Source organism: Lithobates pipiens, unplaced genomic scaffold, assembly GCF_037356315.1.
Source record: "Lithobates pipiens isolate NorthernLeopardFrog02 unplaced genomic scaffold, aLitPip1_a1.2 Scaffold_22, whole genome shotgun sequence".
NCBI lineage: Eukaryota > Metazoa > Chordata > Amphibia > Anura > Ranidae > Lithobates > Lithobates pipiens.
Window position 1 is genome coordinate 167,671,473 of NW_027507784.1, and position 17,093 is coordinate 167,688,565.

General features: G+C 42.1%; 1 protein-coding gene across 3 annotated transcripts in view; it reads left to right on the forward strand.

Annotated features, from left to right (window-relative positions):
* CDK15 (cyclin dependent kinase 15) overlaps positions 1 to 17,093 on the forward strand; it is a 364,576-nt gene that overhangs the window by 187,585 nt on the left and 159,898 nt on the right. For all 3 annotated transcript variants that reach the window (XM_077448589.1, XM_077448587.1, XM_077448588.1), the window contains one exon: positions 13,065 to 13,158. In XM_077448589.1, coding sequence (XP_077304715.1) covers positions 13,065 to 13,158 — 94 coding nt within the window. The remainder of the gene's footprint in view (positions 1 to 13,064; positions 13,159 to 17,093) is intronic.

Consider the following 17,093-nt stretch of genomic DNA (forward strand, 5'->3'; position numbering starts at 1 on the left):
TTTTATAGAACATTTGGTTAGCTCATTACATAAAAGTAAGGTTAAAAATATAATTTATATTACAAAATGTTCAGTTTTATTTAAATTAGTTGATGCAAAACTGAATACCCCCCCCCCCCAACAAAAACTACTACATCTAGTATTTTGTATGACCTCCATGATTTGTAATGACAGCACCAAGTCTTCTAGGTATAGAATGAACAAGTTGGCGACATATTGCAACATCTATCTTTTTTCCATTCTTCAAGAACGACCTCTTTTAGAGCCTGGATGCTGGATGGAGAGTAATGCTCAACTTGTCTCTTCAGAATTCGCCATAGGTGTTTGATTGGGTTCACATCAAGAGACATACTTAGCCACTAAATCTCTTTCACCCTGTTCTACAGAAATGCAACAGTGACCTTAAATGTGTGTTTTGGACAAAGGGTTTTGGACCAAGGGCACGGAATTATGGTAGCATCTTTTCTTTCAGTATGGAGCAGTACATATGTGAATTTATGATACCATAAATGAAATGCAGCTCCTTGACACCAGCAGCACTCATGCAGCCCCACAGAAGGACACTGCCACTACCATGTTTCACTGTAGGCACCATGCATTTTTCTTTGTACTCCTCACCCTTTCTACATCATACAGTTTTGAAGCCATCAGTTCCAAAAACATTTATCATGGTCACATCTCTCCAGAGTACAGAGTCCCAGCAGTCTTCTTTTTTTCAGAATGGGTCTTGGCAAATTCTAGGTGGGCTTTTTTGTGCATGGGCCTTAGCAGAGGCTTCCTTTGTGGACGACACCCATGCATGCCATTCCTTTGCAGTGTACTCCATATTGTGTCACGAGAAAAAAATAACCCCAGTTTTTTCTTTTTACTTCTTTAACTAACTGCAGTGAACTTGCATGTCAATTTTCTATAACCCTTCGTATCAGAAGACACTCCTTTTGAGGTGATAACTTCTATGGGTGTCCTAGACGTCTCTGTGAGATAGCTGTAGCTCCATCTTTGTTAAATTTTGTATCACTTTTGCTACAGTATTCTGACTGATAAGTAAAGCTTTGCTGATCTTCTTGTAGCCTTCACCTTTCTTGTGTGAAGAAATTATTTTCTTTCTCAGGCCTTGTGATGTTTCTCTTCCATGTGGTGCCATTGCTGACAGCAAATGGTGAAGGGGTTTTCTTTGTTAAAGTGGGAATAAACTCCCTTCTCTATAGGTAAGCCTATAATAAGGCTTACCTATAGGTACTGTAAATATCTCCTAAACATGCATAGTTTAGGAGATATTTACTGTGCATGCAGCCGGTGACATCACAGGCAAATGTACTCTGAAGGAACTGCCACCAGGACTGTTCCTTCAGACTTCTGTGCTGTAAAGAGTGGCTCCCATGCGCATTCGCAAGAGTGATGTTATCGCGGCTCCGGCCAGTCACACAGCCAGAGTCTGCGAACCCAAAAGGAAGACCGGGTGAAAATGGTAGCACCTTCAGCGGTGACAGCGCAGTGCTGGAATGCTTCATTTTCAGGTAAGTTTAACGTAATGTACTAGTATGCAATGCAATCTAACACATTATGACATTAACTTGCAGGTTAGAAAAAACACCCAACGGTTTACTACTGCTTTAAGTAACGCCCTTTTATAATCAACTTCCTGCTGGAGACCTGTAGACTAAGCCTTTTTCTAAAAATTGTTGCTTACATGTTTAAGCCCCTGTTCACATGTCAAATCGCATGCCAAATTGCACCCTATTGCTGGAAACAGCGCCATTCCGAATTGTTGTGACACCGACTGCAGTGCCTGCACCGATTTCCAAAAATAGCTCCTGCTCTACTTTTAACAACTTTGTGGGTGAGTTTAATAGACATCTGTGCATGAACCCACACAGATGTCTTTCAAATCGCCCCCGAACTCGCAATGAAATGCGGGTTTGAAATCGTTCAGCTGAACTCGCACAATTTCAAACCCGCCTCCAATGTGAATGAGGGAAGGATGGATGAGCCCCTGATGAAATCACGTGGGTGTGACGATACACGTCGGAATTGAGCGAAAGATGGACTGGAAGTGACATAGGAAGTACGAGCTCCCAACTCATGGATTACATGCCTTGTTTACTGTTTTTAAATGTGAGTAAAACCAGCTGTTTTTAAAAAAATAAAATTTTGGCAAACTATATCACACTATTGGAGACCCCCTTTTTATGTACCACAATTACGACGGGCACTAGGTGGAACCCCGGGATCATTTTGTAGGACGCCCATTCACTCCCAAGGGCTGCGCTTACTACAGAGAGATCCCCAGAGACAGGTGGAGACATAAGGATCCCTTACGAGAGTTGTCTATACATAATGCTGTTGACTTACAGCAGTAAGGTGAGAGGCTTGTGAGCACTGAGGTGTCATAGTTACTATAAGAAGAGACACCAATCACTTTTTATTCACTTTTTGGAAAGAGTCAAAGCACCTACTGCACATTTGATTTAGCATTGTCATTATTTGGACTTTTTTCACTTTTTATCTACATATTAGTCATTATTATTGGTACCTTCATTGTGGACATTTTAGAAGTAATGTGCATTTAATATTTGTTAGTTTTTTTTTTTTTTTTATCTTATGAGCATTTACTCTATGTGCACAATTATGTCATTCAATGTATAGAAGTACATATCTAATGCCGCGTACACACGAGCGGATTGTATGGCGTACTTAGTCCGTCATACAATCCAACGGACAGTCCGTCATACTTTCCACTGAACGGACTTGACCACACACGGATGCACAAACAGTCCGTCGAAAGCTTGCGCGATGACGTTACAGCACGTACGACGGGACTAGAAATAGGAAGTCCAAGACACAGCAAAGCACCCTTCCGCCCTGTAAATCCTTTCTGGGCATGCGTCATTCTTAGTCCGTCCGACTAGCATACTGACGACCGTATTGTCCGCTGAAACCAAAGTACGACGGACAGAATTTCGAAAAAACCGAAATACTTAGTACTCCGGACTGCACGCTGAAAAAGTCAGCTGAAGCCCACACACGAGCGGGTTGTCCGCTGAAATGTGTTTCGACGGACTAAGTACGCCATACAATCCGCCCGTGTGTACGCGGCATTACTCATCTTATATCACTCATTCTACATTTATATCCATTTTTTTGGGCACTTGACAGCGCAACATCATCACTATTATTTATACATCTTATTAGCCACGGATTTGCTTATCGGTGTTTGCGGCAGTTAAAGTGATTGTAAAGGCTTGTGTTTTTAAAAAAATAAGAAACATGTTATACTTACCTCCTCTGTGCAGTTGGTTTTGCACAGAGCAGCCCAGATCCTCCTCTTCTTGGGTCCCTCTTCGCTGCTCCTAGTCCCTCTTTCCTATCAAATGCCCCTCAGCCAGTAGCTTGCTACAGGGGGCACCTAAACCAAGTCAGAGCTCCGTGTATCCATTCAGACATGGAGCCCCGGCCTGGCCCCTGGAGCCGTTTAGACATTAATGGCTGTGTGTTGAGTTATTTTGAGGGGACAGCAAATTTACAGTTATACAAGCTCTACACTCACTACTTTACACTGTAGCAAAGTGTAATTTCTTCAATGTTGTCACATGAAAAGATATAATAACATTTTTACAAAAATATGAGGGGTGTACTCACTTTTTCTGAGATACAGTGCCTTTAAAAAGTACAAGTGCCACATAATTGCAAAGTGGAAGGAAAATGATAAATGGTTTTCAATTTTTTTTTCATATAAATATCTGAAAAGTGTGGCGAGCATTTGTATTCAGCCCCCTTTACTCTAATACCCCTAACTATAAAATCCAGTGGAACCAATTGTCTTCAGAAGTCTAGACTAATCTCTGCATAAATACAGCTGCTCTGTGTAGCCCTCAGAGGTTTGTTAGAGAACCTTAGTGAAAAAACAGCATCATGAAGGCCAATTAACACAACAGACAGGTCAGGGATAAAGTTATGGAGAAGTTTAAAGCAGGGTTAGGTTATAAAAAAATATCTCAAGCTTTGACCATCTCACGGAGCACTATTCAATCCATCATCCAAAAATGGACACAACTGCAAACCTACCAAGACATGGCAGCCACCTAAACTGACAAGGCAGGCAAGGAGAGCATTAATCAGAGAAGCAGACAAGAGGCTCATGGGAACTCTGGAGGAGCTGCAGAGATTCACAGCTCAGGTGGGAGAATCTGTCCACGGGACAACTATTAGTCATGCATTCCACAAATCTGGCCTTTATGGAAGAGTGGCAAGAAGAAAGCCATTGTTGAAAGAAAGCTATAGGACTTCCCGCTTGCAGTTTGCGAGAAGCCATATGGGGGACACAGCAAACATGTGGAAGAAGGTGCTCTGGTCAGATGAGACCACAATTTTAAGTTTTGGCCTAAAAGTAAAACGCTATCTGTGGCGGAAAACGCACACTGCACATCGCTCTGAACACACCAACCTCACAGTGAAACATGTTGGTGGCAGCATCATGTTATGGGAATGCTTTTCTTCAGCAGGGACAGGGAAGCTGGTCAGAGTTGATGGGAAGATGGATGGAGCCAAATACAGGGCAATCTTAGAAGAAAACCTGTTAGCATTTACAAAAGACTTAAGACTGGGGTGGAGATTGACCTTCCAGCAGGACAACCACCCTAAAACATACAACCAGAGCTACAATGAAATGGTTTATATCAAAGCATATTCATGTATTAGAATGACCCAGTCAAAGTCCAGACCTAAATCCAATTGAGAATCTGTGGCAAGACTTATAAAATTGCTGTTCACAGATGGTCTTCATCCAATCTGACAGAGATTGAGCTATTTGGCAAAGAAGAATGGGCAAAATTGTCACTTTCTAGATGTGCAAAGCTGGTATAGACATCCCCAAAAAGACTTGCAGCTGTAATTGCAGCGAAAAGTGGTTCTACAAAGTATTGACACGGGGGCTGAATACAAATGCACGCCACACTTTTAACATACCGTATTTATCGGCGTACAACACGCACAGGCATATAACACACACCTTCATTTTAAAGAGGGAAGTTTCAGGGGAAAAAAACTTGCATTTTAAATAAAGAACTTTGAAGCAAAAATAGGGTCACAGCTCATCAATGCAGCCTCACCAGTGCCCATCTGCAGCCACTAAATTGCCCAACAATGCACTCTGCTCAGTGCCCATCTGCAGCCATAAAATTGCCCAACAACATAGCCTGTTCAATGCCCATCTGCAGTCTCACCTTTCCCATCATTGCAGCCTCGCCAGTGTTGGATTACACAGTGTTGGATTATCCCTGCTGTCTCAGAGGGAAGAGGAGGAGTGAGCGGCACTGAATTACACAGAGCCAAGATCTCCTATGTACCTGGCGCTCCGTCACTCACAGCCACGTCTCTTGGCCCTGCTCACATTATAGACAGAACAGTGGCCCAATGCTGGGCCAGGAGGTGTGGCTGTGAATGGCAGAGTGCCGGGTACACAGGAGATTGCGGCTGTATGCAATTCAGCGGCCCTCGCTCCTCTTCCCTCAGAGACAGCAGGGATCGGCGTATAACACGCAGATGTGATTTCCCCCTGATTTTCATCAGGCGTGTTATACGCCGATAACTACAGTATTTATAAAAAAAATACATTGAAAATCATTTATCATTTTCCTTCCACTTCACAATTATGTGCCACTTTGTGTTGGTCTATCACATAAAATCCCAATAAAATACATTTACATTTTTGGTTGTAACATGTGGAAAATTTCAAAGGGTATGAATACTTTTTCAAGGCACTGTGTGTATTGAAAAACTATTCATACCTCTTTAAATTTTCCAAATTTTTTCATGGCTAGGTATATCCAAGAAAATAAAGTGAGATCAATAGACAGGTGGTATGTGCTTCAACTAAAACAAGCATGCACATTGAGCATCAGCCAGTTTTTAATTCATCATAAAATCCAGTCTATTCTTTTATGTATATGGTACATCTTTAAGGGCAGAAGGGCATAGAAATGAGACATAGGTGAGGAAAAAAAATGAAAAATACGGAGCTATACAGAGCCTGGCTCTGAATAATATTCTGTGTTTTGTATGCATGCAGTCCCTACTAGCATGAACTGCAGAAGTATGATGAAAGACAATACAAACTGCTTTATCCTGCCAGTGGATGATGGTGCAGAATACCAAGTAGCGCCATATTATTAAGAACCGCTCCAATTTTAAAACAGTACTAGTGATATTAGTCTGCTAAGCCTAAAATACCTTGTAACACAAATTTCCAATTTCCAATGTACAGTATATATGATTTGAGTTTAAACTGACACTAAATTCTGGTTTAAAAAAAAAAGGCTATTCAAGTATACGGTATATTCTTAAAGCTGAACTCCAGGATTCTGCTATATTTTATTTAGCAGAAGATGCTCTCCGATTGGCCCAATTAAACTGCAGCCAGGTGTTATCAAAAAATGGCTTACTTTTTGAGATCTCTGTGATTTTATAGCTTTGTATTGTCATAGCGTTCCACCGCAAATCTGCCTCTGAGCACCAGAAGGAGGACTTTAGATATAGCTACACATCTCATCTGTGCTGCTATAGAAAACTAAATTTCCCATGTTGCAAATGTAAAACATGATGGGCAGGTGGAGCTGAGGGCAGAACTGAGGGTTGTTGGTGTGTCTGCACACGGAGTGTGGATGCACATAAAGTGGGTGGATCAGATTGGGAGTCTGACTCCTGGGTCCACCCCCTACAGCAAATCAGGCGTCACCTGACATCACCGCTCACTGTTTAAAGTACCAAATCAGGGAAGTTACAAGACCGGTGGCTAGGGGGATAGATTGCATAACGGCCACCAGTCTTATGTAAGGGAAGTTGAGGGAAAAGTGCGCTATAAACCACTACAAAAAGTATCATTTTTCTCATTACTTGGATAGCAATAAATGGAAAGAAGAACATTTTGCTTAAAGGTGTTAATGCACCTTTACAATGATGCATTAACCACTTCAGCCCCGGACCATCCGGCTGGCCAAAGACCTGAGCGTTTTTTGCGATTCCGCACTGCATTGCTTTAACTGACAATTGCGCGGTCGTGCGACGTGGCTCCCAAACAAAATTGACATCCTTTTTTCCCCACATATAGAGCTTTCTTTTGACGGTATTTGATCACCTCTGCAGTTTTTTTTTTTGCGCTATAAGCAAAAAAAGCGTAAATTTTGAAAAAAACTCAATATTTTTTACTTTTTGCTATAATAAATATCCCCCAAAAATATATAAAAAAACATTTTTTTTCCTCAGTTTAGGCCGATACGTATTCTTCTACATATTTTTGGTTAAAAAAAAATCACAATAAGCGTTTATTGATTGGTTTTAATAGGGTATAGTTTTATGGCATTTTTATTAATCTTTTTTTTACTAGTAATGGTGGCGATCTGCGATTTGTTTCATGACTGCGACATTATGGCGGACAGATCAGACACTTTTGGCGCACATTTATACAGTGATCAGTGAGATTAAAAAAGGACTGATTACTATGTAATTGTGACTGGCAGTGAAAAAGTTAACCAGTAGGGGGCGCTGCAGGGGTTAAGTGTGTCCTAAGGATGTGTTCTAACTGTAGGGGCTATGTGTGACATGACACTGATCCTTGCTCCCGATCACAGGGAGCTGTGATCAGTGTCCTGTCACTAGGAAGAATGGGAAAATGCTTGTTTACATCAGCATTTCCCCATTACTCCTCTCTGTGAGACGGTCACGGGTATCCCCACAGACATTGAGTCCGCAGGACCTGCGATCACACTCATGGAGCTCGCGGCGGGCGCGTGCGCCCACAATGCTGCATCCTAGAGGGTAACGTACATGTACATTAATATGCCTATATGTGCCCTTCTGCCGACGTATATATGGGTGTGAGCCGGTGATGCTGTGATCCAAGTTACTTTTAGAGGGTGTCTACTTTCGTATGAAATAGGTATGTAGGGTCGTAGCCACCCTCTCTCTTGCTCACTCCCCAGATGAACTAGAGACTATGGACTATTGTAGTGTGCATAGAGCAGTGCATGGTATCAAAACTAGTGTGCACTGCTTGTTCCAAACAAATGTGAATCAAAGGGAAATGGCGAGGATTGGGAGTCCATAGAGGACGTTACAAGGTGGCATAAAAACAAATTAAGATAATGAGACAATTTCATTAAAAAAGTCTACAGGGTCATTAACCACTTGCTACAACCGTGCTACAGACTGGCTCGATAACTCTGGGAGGGCGTACATTGACATCCTCCCAGAATCGCGCTCCCGGGCGCACACATGGGAGTATTCGTGACCATCGCAGTAAATGGCTGCTGTTATCAGCCGTTTACCATTTGATTGCTCCGTCACTTGTAAACAAACTGCGCCATGTCTGGTTCTTCTCTCCCCTCTCTGTACCAATCAGTACATTGTGAGCGGAGAGGGGAGAGATTGGTTGAAGCACGCTGTGGGCTGGATCTGTAGTGCCCACAGTGCTGCTCTGTGCCCATTGCAGCCTCATCCATCTATCCATGCTCAGCCATCCCTCTGTCATACTCATCCATCCATGCTCAGCCATCCTTCTGTCATACTCATCCATCCATCCATGCTCAGCCATCCTTCTGTCATACTCATCCATCCTTCCATACTCAGCAATACTCATCCATCCATCCATCCATGCTCAGCCATCCACACTCAGCAATACACACCCACCCATGCTCGGCTATCCATACTCAGCAGTACTCATCCATCCATCCATGTTCAGCCATCCATACTCAGCAATACTCATCCATCCATTCACCTATGCTCAGCCATCCCATCCACCCCCATGCATACTCAGCCATACCCAGCAATACTCAGCAATACTCAGCCATACCCAGCCATACCCAGCAATACCCAGCCATACTCAGCCATACTCAGCCGTACTCAGCTGTATTCAGCCGTACTCAGCCATCCCATCCATACACAACCATACCCACCCATACTCATTCATGCTCAGTCATCCCATCCATACTCAGCCATCCACATTTATGGCTCAACCATGCTCAGCTGTTCCCATCCACGGCTCATCCATCCCAATTCATGCTCACCTATGCCATATCAGTTCTCATCCATGCCACTACAGTGCCTTACAAAAGTGTAATAGATAGTCAAATTAGATTTGAGAAACGTATGCCCCTAGAACACCTGATGCTGCTCCCTGCACGTTGGGCCTCTGTATGTGGCCAGGCTGTATAAAAGTCTCCCATGCTGTGAGCCGCATGCATTTTCATACATTTTTATTGCATGGATATGCACTTTGCGTTTTTTTACTGCTACTACGAAGGATGGCAATCGCTGTGTGAATAGGCTAGTTGAATAAAATATCTGTTTGTTGGCTAGTTTGATGTTTGTTATAAGAGCAGAAAATTGAATATACCAGCCTGGCAACTGATGAGGCCATTAAGGACTCATGGACACGGGAAATCTTGTTCAGGAATCTACTCCCCCCCATGATTGCGCACAGGTAGCACTGACAGAATACAGCAAGGTTTCTCAACAAGGATTCAGTGGAACTCAAGGGTTCCTCCAGAAGTTGCTAGGGGTTCCTTGAGCAATGAGCAATTTCTACCTCTAATGCCCTGTGCATACGATAGGATTTACCAACAACAAATGTTGGATGTGAGCTTGTTGTCAGAAAGTCCGACCACGTGTATGCTCCATAGAACATTTGTCGGAATGTGTGCCAACAAATGTTTGAGAGCAGGTTCTCAAATTTTCCTACAACAAAACTTATTGTCGGAAATTTCGAGCGTGTACACAATTCCGACGCACAAAAGTCCACGCATGCTCGGAATCAAGCAGAAGATCTGCACTACTGGGTATTTAAACTTAATTTTTCTCGGCTCGTCTTACGCGTTGTACGTCACTGCGTTCTTGACGTTCGGAATTTCTGACAACATTTGTGTGACTGTGTGTATGCAAGACAAGTTTGAGCCAACATCCTTAAGAAAAAAATCCACATTTGTGTTGTCGGAAAATCCTATCGTGTGTATAGGGCATTTTTAAGTTTCACTGACACCATTGATCTTTTTAGCTATCTGCAAGGGGGTAATTCTTCCCAATGACCACAAGTGTAAGGAGCATTCTTCCCACTGACCTTAACACTAGTGTATCGGGAGTTATAGATCTAGTCATTTTAGCAAGGGTTTCCTGAGACCGGAACGTTTTTTCAAGGGTTCCTCTGTGTTGAAAAGGTTGATAAAAGCTGGTATAGAGTGTATTAATTGTGCGCCTGCTTCGGATCTGCAAATCTTCAAAGCTTATGTATCATAAACGGGGCCCTGCACTGATAACACCATTTGCTTTTAATTATGAATTCCTCAAGCATGTACAGTAATTGAGGCAGAGAGGTCAGTAACAGCTGTTACAGAAATGTGGACAACAGAATGCTTTTTGATTTTCTTGTTGCTAATTTGTTGCAAGCATCACCTTGTTCATTTGATCACTGTCAGTTGGTAGGATGCTCAGATCTTACAAAAAACAGAGCTAGCCTTAAGGGTTCCTTTAGGCTAAGCAGCCCCATTAAGTAGCTTTAACTGACTAAACAAGGGCACTGTTATCCTACATTTGCATGCCGTGCCACCACAATAATGATGAATGGGACCATTAGAAGTGACTGAACTAAATAACCAGCTGACTTTTAATATAGTGTTTCCTCCATATCTGCAAACTGTTGATCAGTAGCAGTCAGGGCTGCTTTATTAAAATAATTTGTTCCAGGCCTACCAGGACAGGGAAGTTTGAAAGGGACTTATGAGGTTGTACTATCATATTGTAGTAAGTCAAACAATATCAATAGTATTTTTTGGGGGAAAAACATGTAAATGTACAAAGATAACGCAAACTGTTCTGTAATAGGTGGCGAGATAATAGAAAAAAAGCCAAAATAAAACTAAGAGATAAGTGATCTAATTTACCAAGGGTCTTGTCAATGTAACAATAAAATGACATCAAAGTAACTCCTTGTTTTAAAAAAGACAAATATCACATTTCAGTTATGAAATCAGTGTAATTTTAAATATTTGTGGTAAAATTAAATTGATAATGCTGGATCAATAAACCTTTACAACTTTATCTCTACTGATCAGCTTAACCACAGCCCAGGAAGGATTTACCCCCTTCCTGACCGGCCATTTTTGCGGTACGGCACTGCGTCGCTTTAACTGACCTGAACGGAACAGTTGTGTGACGATATACCTACACAAAATTGACAAGCTTTCTTTTGGTGGTATTTAATCACCTCTGTGGTTTTTATTTTTTGTGCTATAAACAAAAAAAGAGTGACAATTTTGAAAAAAACACAATATTTTTTACTTTTGCTATAATATCCCCCAATTTTTTCAAAAACATTTTTTCCTCAGTTTAGGCCAATATATATTCTTCTACATATTTCTGGTACAAAAAAAATCGCAATAAGCGTATATTGGTTTGATGTTATAGCGTCTACATAATAGGGGATAGATTTATGGCATTTTTATTATTTAGTTTTTTTTTTTTACTAGTAGTAATGGCAGCGATCTGTGATTTTTATCGGGACTGCGACATTGCAGTGCACAAATTGGACACTTTTGACACATTTTTGTGTCCATTGACATTTATACAGCGATCAGGGCTAAAAATAGCCACTGATTACTGTATAAATGTCACTGGCAGAGGTTAACACTAGGGGGCGATCAAGGGGTTAAATGTGCTCTAACTGTGGGGGGGGGGGGGGGTGGGACTGCCTGGGGGTGGAGACCAATTGGTGTTTCTATATACTAGGAACGCACGATCTGTCTCTCCTCCCCCTGCCAGAACGTGTGGCGGGCGGTCGGCAAGCGATTAATGTGGAACTTCATGGTTTCAGTCAGCATTGGCTATTTTAATCCTTATGCTTCTAGACTTAATAAATAAATAGGAATCTATATTTATTTGTTTTAATATATATATATATTTTTCAGTTACTTTCTGGTTTCAAGGTCTAGGCAAATGATGTCATACATCCAAGGAGGGGAAGAAGGGCTTTCTCAGCTATGGACGCCCTCCTGCCTGCATGCCTGAGCTAAGGGCAGACGGATTCCAGGAAGTAAATGCTACATTTTTTCAGTCATATTATTCCTCTATCAACGCCACACCAGTTACAGTGCGCTTGATCATCGCGGCAACAGTCATGTTATCCCTGATCTCTGCCACACCAGTTACAGTGTCCCTGATCATCGCCGCACCAGTCATGTTATCCCTTATCACTGCCACACTAGTTACAGTATCCCTGATCACCGCGACACCAGTCACGTTGTCACCACACTAGTGTAAGCCACCAACAGTGTTCCTGATTGATGCTATACCAGTTCCAGTGTCATCTGACCATTGTAAGTTCCATGTTTCTGCCTGTTGCCTGGACTGATCCTTTGCTGACCATGTCTCTGCCTGCGGCCTGAACTGACCTATCTGCATGTTTCACTGACTATGTTCCTGTGAGACACCAGTCCCAGCCATTCCCTGCAGGCCATCATGCACTCCTAGAACCACAGGGACTCTTTTGTTCTTTCTTTTTTCAACCTCCTGTACTTTATGGTCAGTAAAGATGACATTCCTGGGGACAGTAACACCAGTGGGCTAAGCTTGCTTGGTTTATAGGAACTGGAACTACTGTAGGTGATGCTACACTAAGCTATATTCCCTGATCACTTTTATAGAGGCGACCATTACAGTACATTGGTTTTGATACAATTAGTTCATTTATGTGATACACAAGATACAATGTCCAGTATAAAATCAGCCCCAAATGTGAAAAAGCTACACACACATGTGGTATGGCTATACTCCGAAGGAGTAGTAGAATGCGTATTGGGGTGTAATTCTAAGTATTCCCATGCTGTGTGTGAGAAATATCTTATTAAATTGACAACGTTGTGTAATAAAATACATTTTAATCTCCTTTTACATTTTCCAAAAAGGGTCCAATATTGAAATGCTTAATGATGTTCGGAGGTGGAAACCCCATTATTAAGAAATCTAAGTCCTGGCAAGTGTAAACTTTTAAAAACATACTGCTGTTTTTCATTGTTTTTCAGGGGCGCGGGTTGCATATGCATAGAAATGCTTCAGGGATACCCAGCATTCTCTGGGGTGTCAGATGCCTTTGAACAACTAGAAAAAATCTGGTCGGTAAGTTCTTAAAAATGTCTTTAAAAGCCATAACGTGCAATAACCGGAACCTTCCATTTGCATTTGCATTGGAACTACTTAGGCTTCTTCTGCAATGTGCAGTTGTTGATACAGGTGTACTTCCCCAATGCTGTTTATTCACTGCAGTCAACCTAAGCCAAGCTATGCTCCTGAGAATATGATTGCTTACTAGAAAAAGAATCAACCATCCAATGCCCCTTTATACACTTACCATAAAAATAGGGTAAAAACTCTTGCCTGAATAAATGTTTTGCTTTATATTTGCATATAGTCAATTTTGCCATAACATTGTATAAATAGTGTATGAAACTTTGGTATGTAAGTTCATGCTGGGTGATCTGTCTATATAGTGCCAGTAGGGCAAACCAAAGTTGAGGGGCTAAAATGGTAGTAGGGATTAAATTGTGTGTTGGTCCTTGCCTGCTCAACTCCTAAAAAATTGTCAGGATTCTGGTTCAAAGGGACATTGGGGTGTGATGGATGAGGAGCACCAACTTGGTGGTAGTTACTACTTGGTAGTTAAGATACTATTTATTTTGGTTGTCACCTAAAAATACAACCAATGCATTTCAATAGGACACCCCCTTTCTGGGGTTTGAAAGATAGTGGAGCTTGGTATACATGTTGGAGCTGAAGCTTGATACCTGTGTTGTTCTGGATTCCTTTGTTTGTGCAGAAAAAAAAGGCCTGAAGAAAGGGTGTTTTAATCCCCCCAAACACAGCTGTATTTTTATCTAACTGTAAAAATTGGATCTTAACCACTTTCAGACCGGACCAATTTGCTGGTCAAAGACCAGACCACTTTTTGCGATTCGGCACTGCGTCGCTTTAACTGACAATTGCGCGGTCGTGCGACGTGGCTCCCAAACAAAATTAACATCCTTTTTTTCCCACAAATAGAGCTTTCTTTTGGTGGTATTTGATCACCCCTGCGGTTTTTATTTTTTGCGCTATAAACAAAAATAGAGCGATAATTTTGAAAAAAACACATTATTTTTTACTTTTGTAATAATAAATATCCCCCAAAAATATATAAAAAAACATTTTTTTCCCTCAGTTTAGGCCGATACGTATTCTTCTACATATTTTTGGTAAAAAAAATCGCAATAAGCGATTATTGATTGGTTTGCGCAAAAGTTATAGTGTTTACAAAATAGGGATAGTTTTATAGCATTTTTATTAATAATTTTTTATTATTTTTTTTTTTACTAGTAATGGCGGCGATCTGCAATTTTTTATTGTGACTGCGACATTGTGGGGGACCCATCGGACATTTTTGACACATTTTTGGGACCATTGTCATTTATACAGTAATCACTGCTATATAAATGCAGTGATTCCTGTGTAAATGACACTGGCAGTGAAAGGGTTAACCAGGGGGTGGCAGTGTAGGGGTTAAGTGTTCCTAGGGGTGTGTTACTAACTGTGGGGGGGTTGGGCTTTCATTTAGTGTACACTGATCTCTGCTCCAATCACATGGAGCAGAGATCAGCGTCACTAGTTGCTAGGCAGAATGGAAAAATGTTGTTTATACAGCATTTCCTCCATTCGGCCGCTCCGTGAGACGATCGCGGGGATGCCCGCGGCGATCGAGTCCGCGGGTCCCGCGACCGAACTCACGGGGGTCCCGACCAGCGCGGGAGCGCGCCGCCGGCGGCGCGCTCCCGATGGCACGGCGGCAACGAATATTGGACGTACATGTACGCCAATATGCCTGCCCGTGCCATTCTGTCGACGTACATCGTCGTGCGCTGGTCGGGAAGTGGTTAAAATGTAACTAAGGTTGAAAAACAAAACTCACATATATGCTTCAAGTTTCAATTCTCAATTGTTTCATCCTGTTTCTTTAAAAGTCTGTGTATATTTAATCCTCATAAATACCTTAACCACTTGCTGGGACCCAGATCTCTGTAAAGAGCCGATGACGCGTCTCTTTAACCATGTGATTGGCTGTGTCCAATCGCAGCTGGTCACATGTAAATGCGGAAGTGCCGTTTATCGGCTCTCCTCCCCTCACACTGACAGAGTGTGTCGCGAGGAGAGCTGATCAGTGACATCTCCTAGCAGGGGAGACCAGGACAGGTAATCGGGGCACTAATCATCAGTGTCCTGATTACAGTAAAGCCCCAGAAGTGCCCATCAGTGCCCATTAGTGATGCCAGTCGGTGCTGTCATTCAGTGCCCATCAGTGCCTGCTGATCAGTTCTCCCCATCAGTGCCCATAAGTGCTCCCCATCAGTGTTGCCCAGCAGTGCCGCCTATCACTACTCATCAGTGCCGCATATCAGAGACTCTTTACCTAGATTGGAGTTGCGGTGTGTGAGAGTGACATGCCGCAACAACGATCGGGCTTGTTATCCCGATCACATCATATGACATCCGGTCAGGATATCAGAACCACTTTTGCCACCATTATTTTCCTATATGGTGGGTTGCAAGTGGTTAATCATTACTGTTCAGGGGTGACATTGCATTTCCTGGGTTTTGCCAGTGCCTCGTGAATGTTCTGAGGGAGGAGTTTCTAGTATTCTGCTGATGTATGAATTTGCCCGCTGGTCACATGACACAAAAAAGGCTTTCAGAAAACAGAATTAGCAACAAAGTGTTTTAAAGCTTCATACAAATCTATATTTCAAAGCAAATGTTTATTTTTATTTTTTTTACAATAGCTTTGTTCACACTTTAGAGATCTGGAGGTCATTCTGACAATCACAGGCTGTGTCATGCCCCTCCAGCCTGTGTCTATGGTGTGTGATTGCTAGGAATAACAGAATGGTGAAGCCTCCATCAATCACTATCTTATATTCCGCTCCAATAGGGCTTTGCAATATGAGGACATGGAGGAGAAGGGATCGAGGGTGAGTGTAATTTACCAGAAAAAGGACAGTCAGAAGGAAAGTGAAACTGGAGCATGCTCAGTACATATCAAAAGCTGGTCTACACAATTTCAGGCTACAGCAGGGACTCAGACGAGGAGGAAGGGACAGTGAACAACAGGTTCAACCAGGATTTTTGCTCTAGCTTTCATGCACATGCATCTGTGTAGGAATATTTCTATACTTAAGGTTATAAGACAAAACTTTCATTTAACAAATTCTGTGGATGATGTTCCCATTATAGAAATTACAACAAAGATAAGTATGAAAAGTCCATACATTTTGTTTTTTTAAAATCACATTTAAATCACAATTTTTTAAATTTAAAGATATCCATTTGGCTATATTCAGAGAATGAAAAACATGACAGATCTAGGAGTCACAATAGCATCAATGTAATAACAGCATATTAACAGTTGGTATCATACAAAAATTACAGCTCAGTAAGAACAATTAAAAACAACAAACATGACTAACTGTAGTAAAGTGTTAAATCTCTATCATATTCTATCATACTGTTTATCATTTGCCTTGTGGTAGGTAAGAGTCTTTGTGGGAGTTTCGACCAGGAGAAACATACATGTTGCAATTTTTTAATGAAGAAAAAGTATTCAACTGCAGGATTTATTCTCAGAAGAGTAATTAAATAATAGAGAGTGGGCATGTGCATCAACTACCGTATATACTCGAGTATAAGCCGAGATTTTCAGCCTCTTTTTTGAGGCTGAAAGTGCCCCCCTCGGCTTATACTCGAGTCATCGCTGTCTGCCTGCTCGATCAGCGTGTCGAGCAGACAGACAGCGGACATTCTACCCTTCAAACGCCGCGCCTCCGCCTCCGCCTTCGCCTGTGATAGGCGGAACACTGAATTTCCCAGCAGCCTGTGTTCCGCCTATCACGGACATCGTCTCATCCTCGTACTACGGACGAGGATGAGACGATGTCCGTGATAGGCGGAACACAGGCTGCTGGGAAATTCAGTGTTCCGCCTATCACAGGCGAAGGCGGAGGCGCGGCTTTTGAATTTTAGAATGGCCG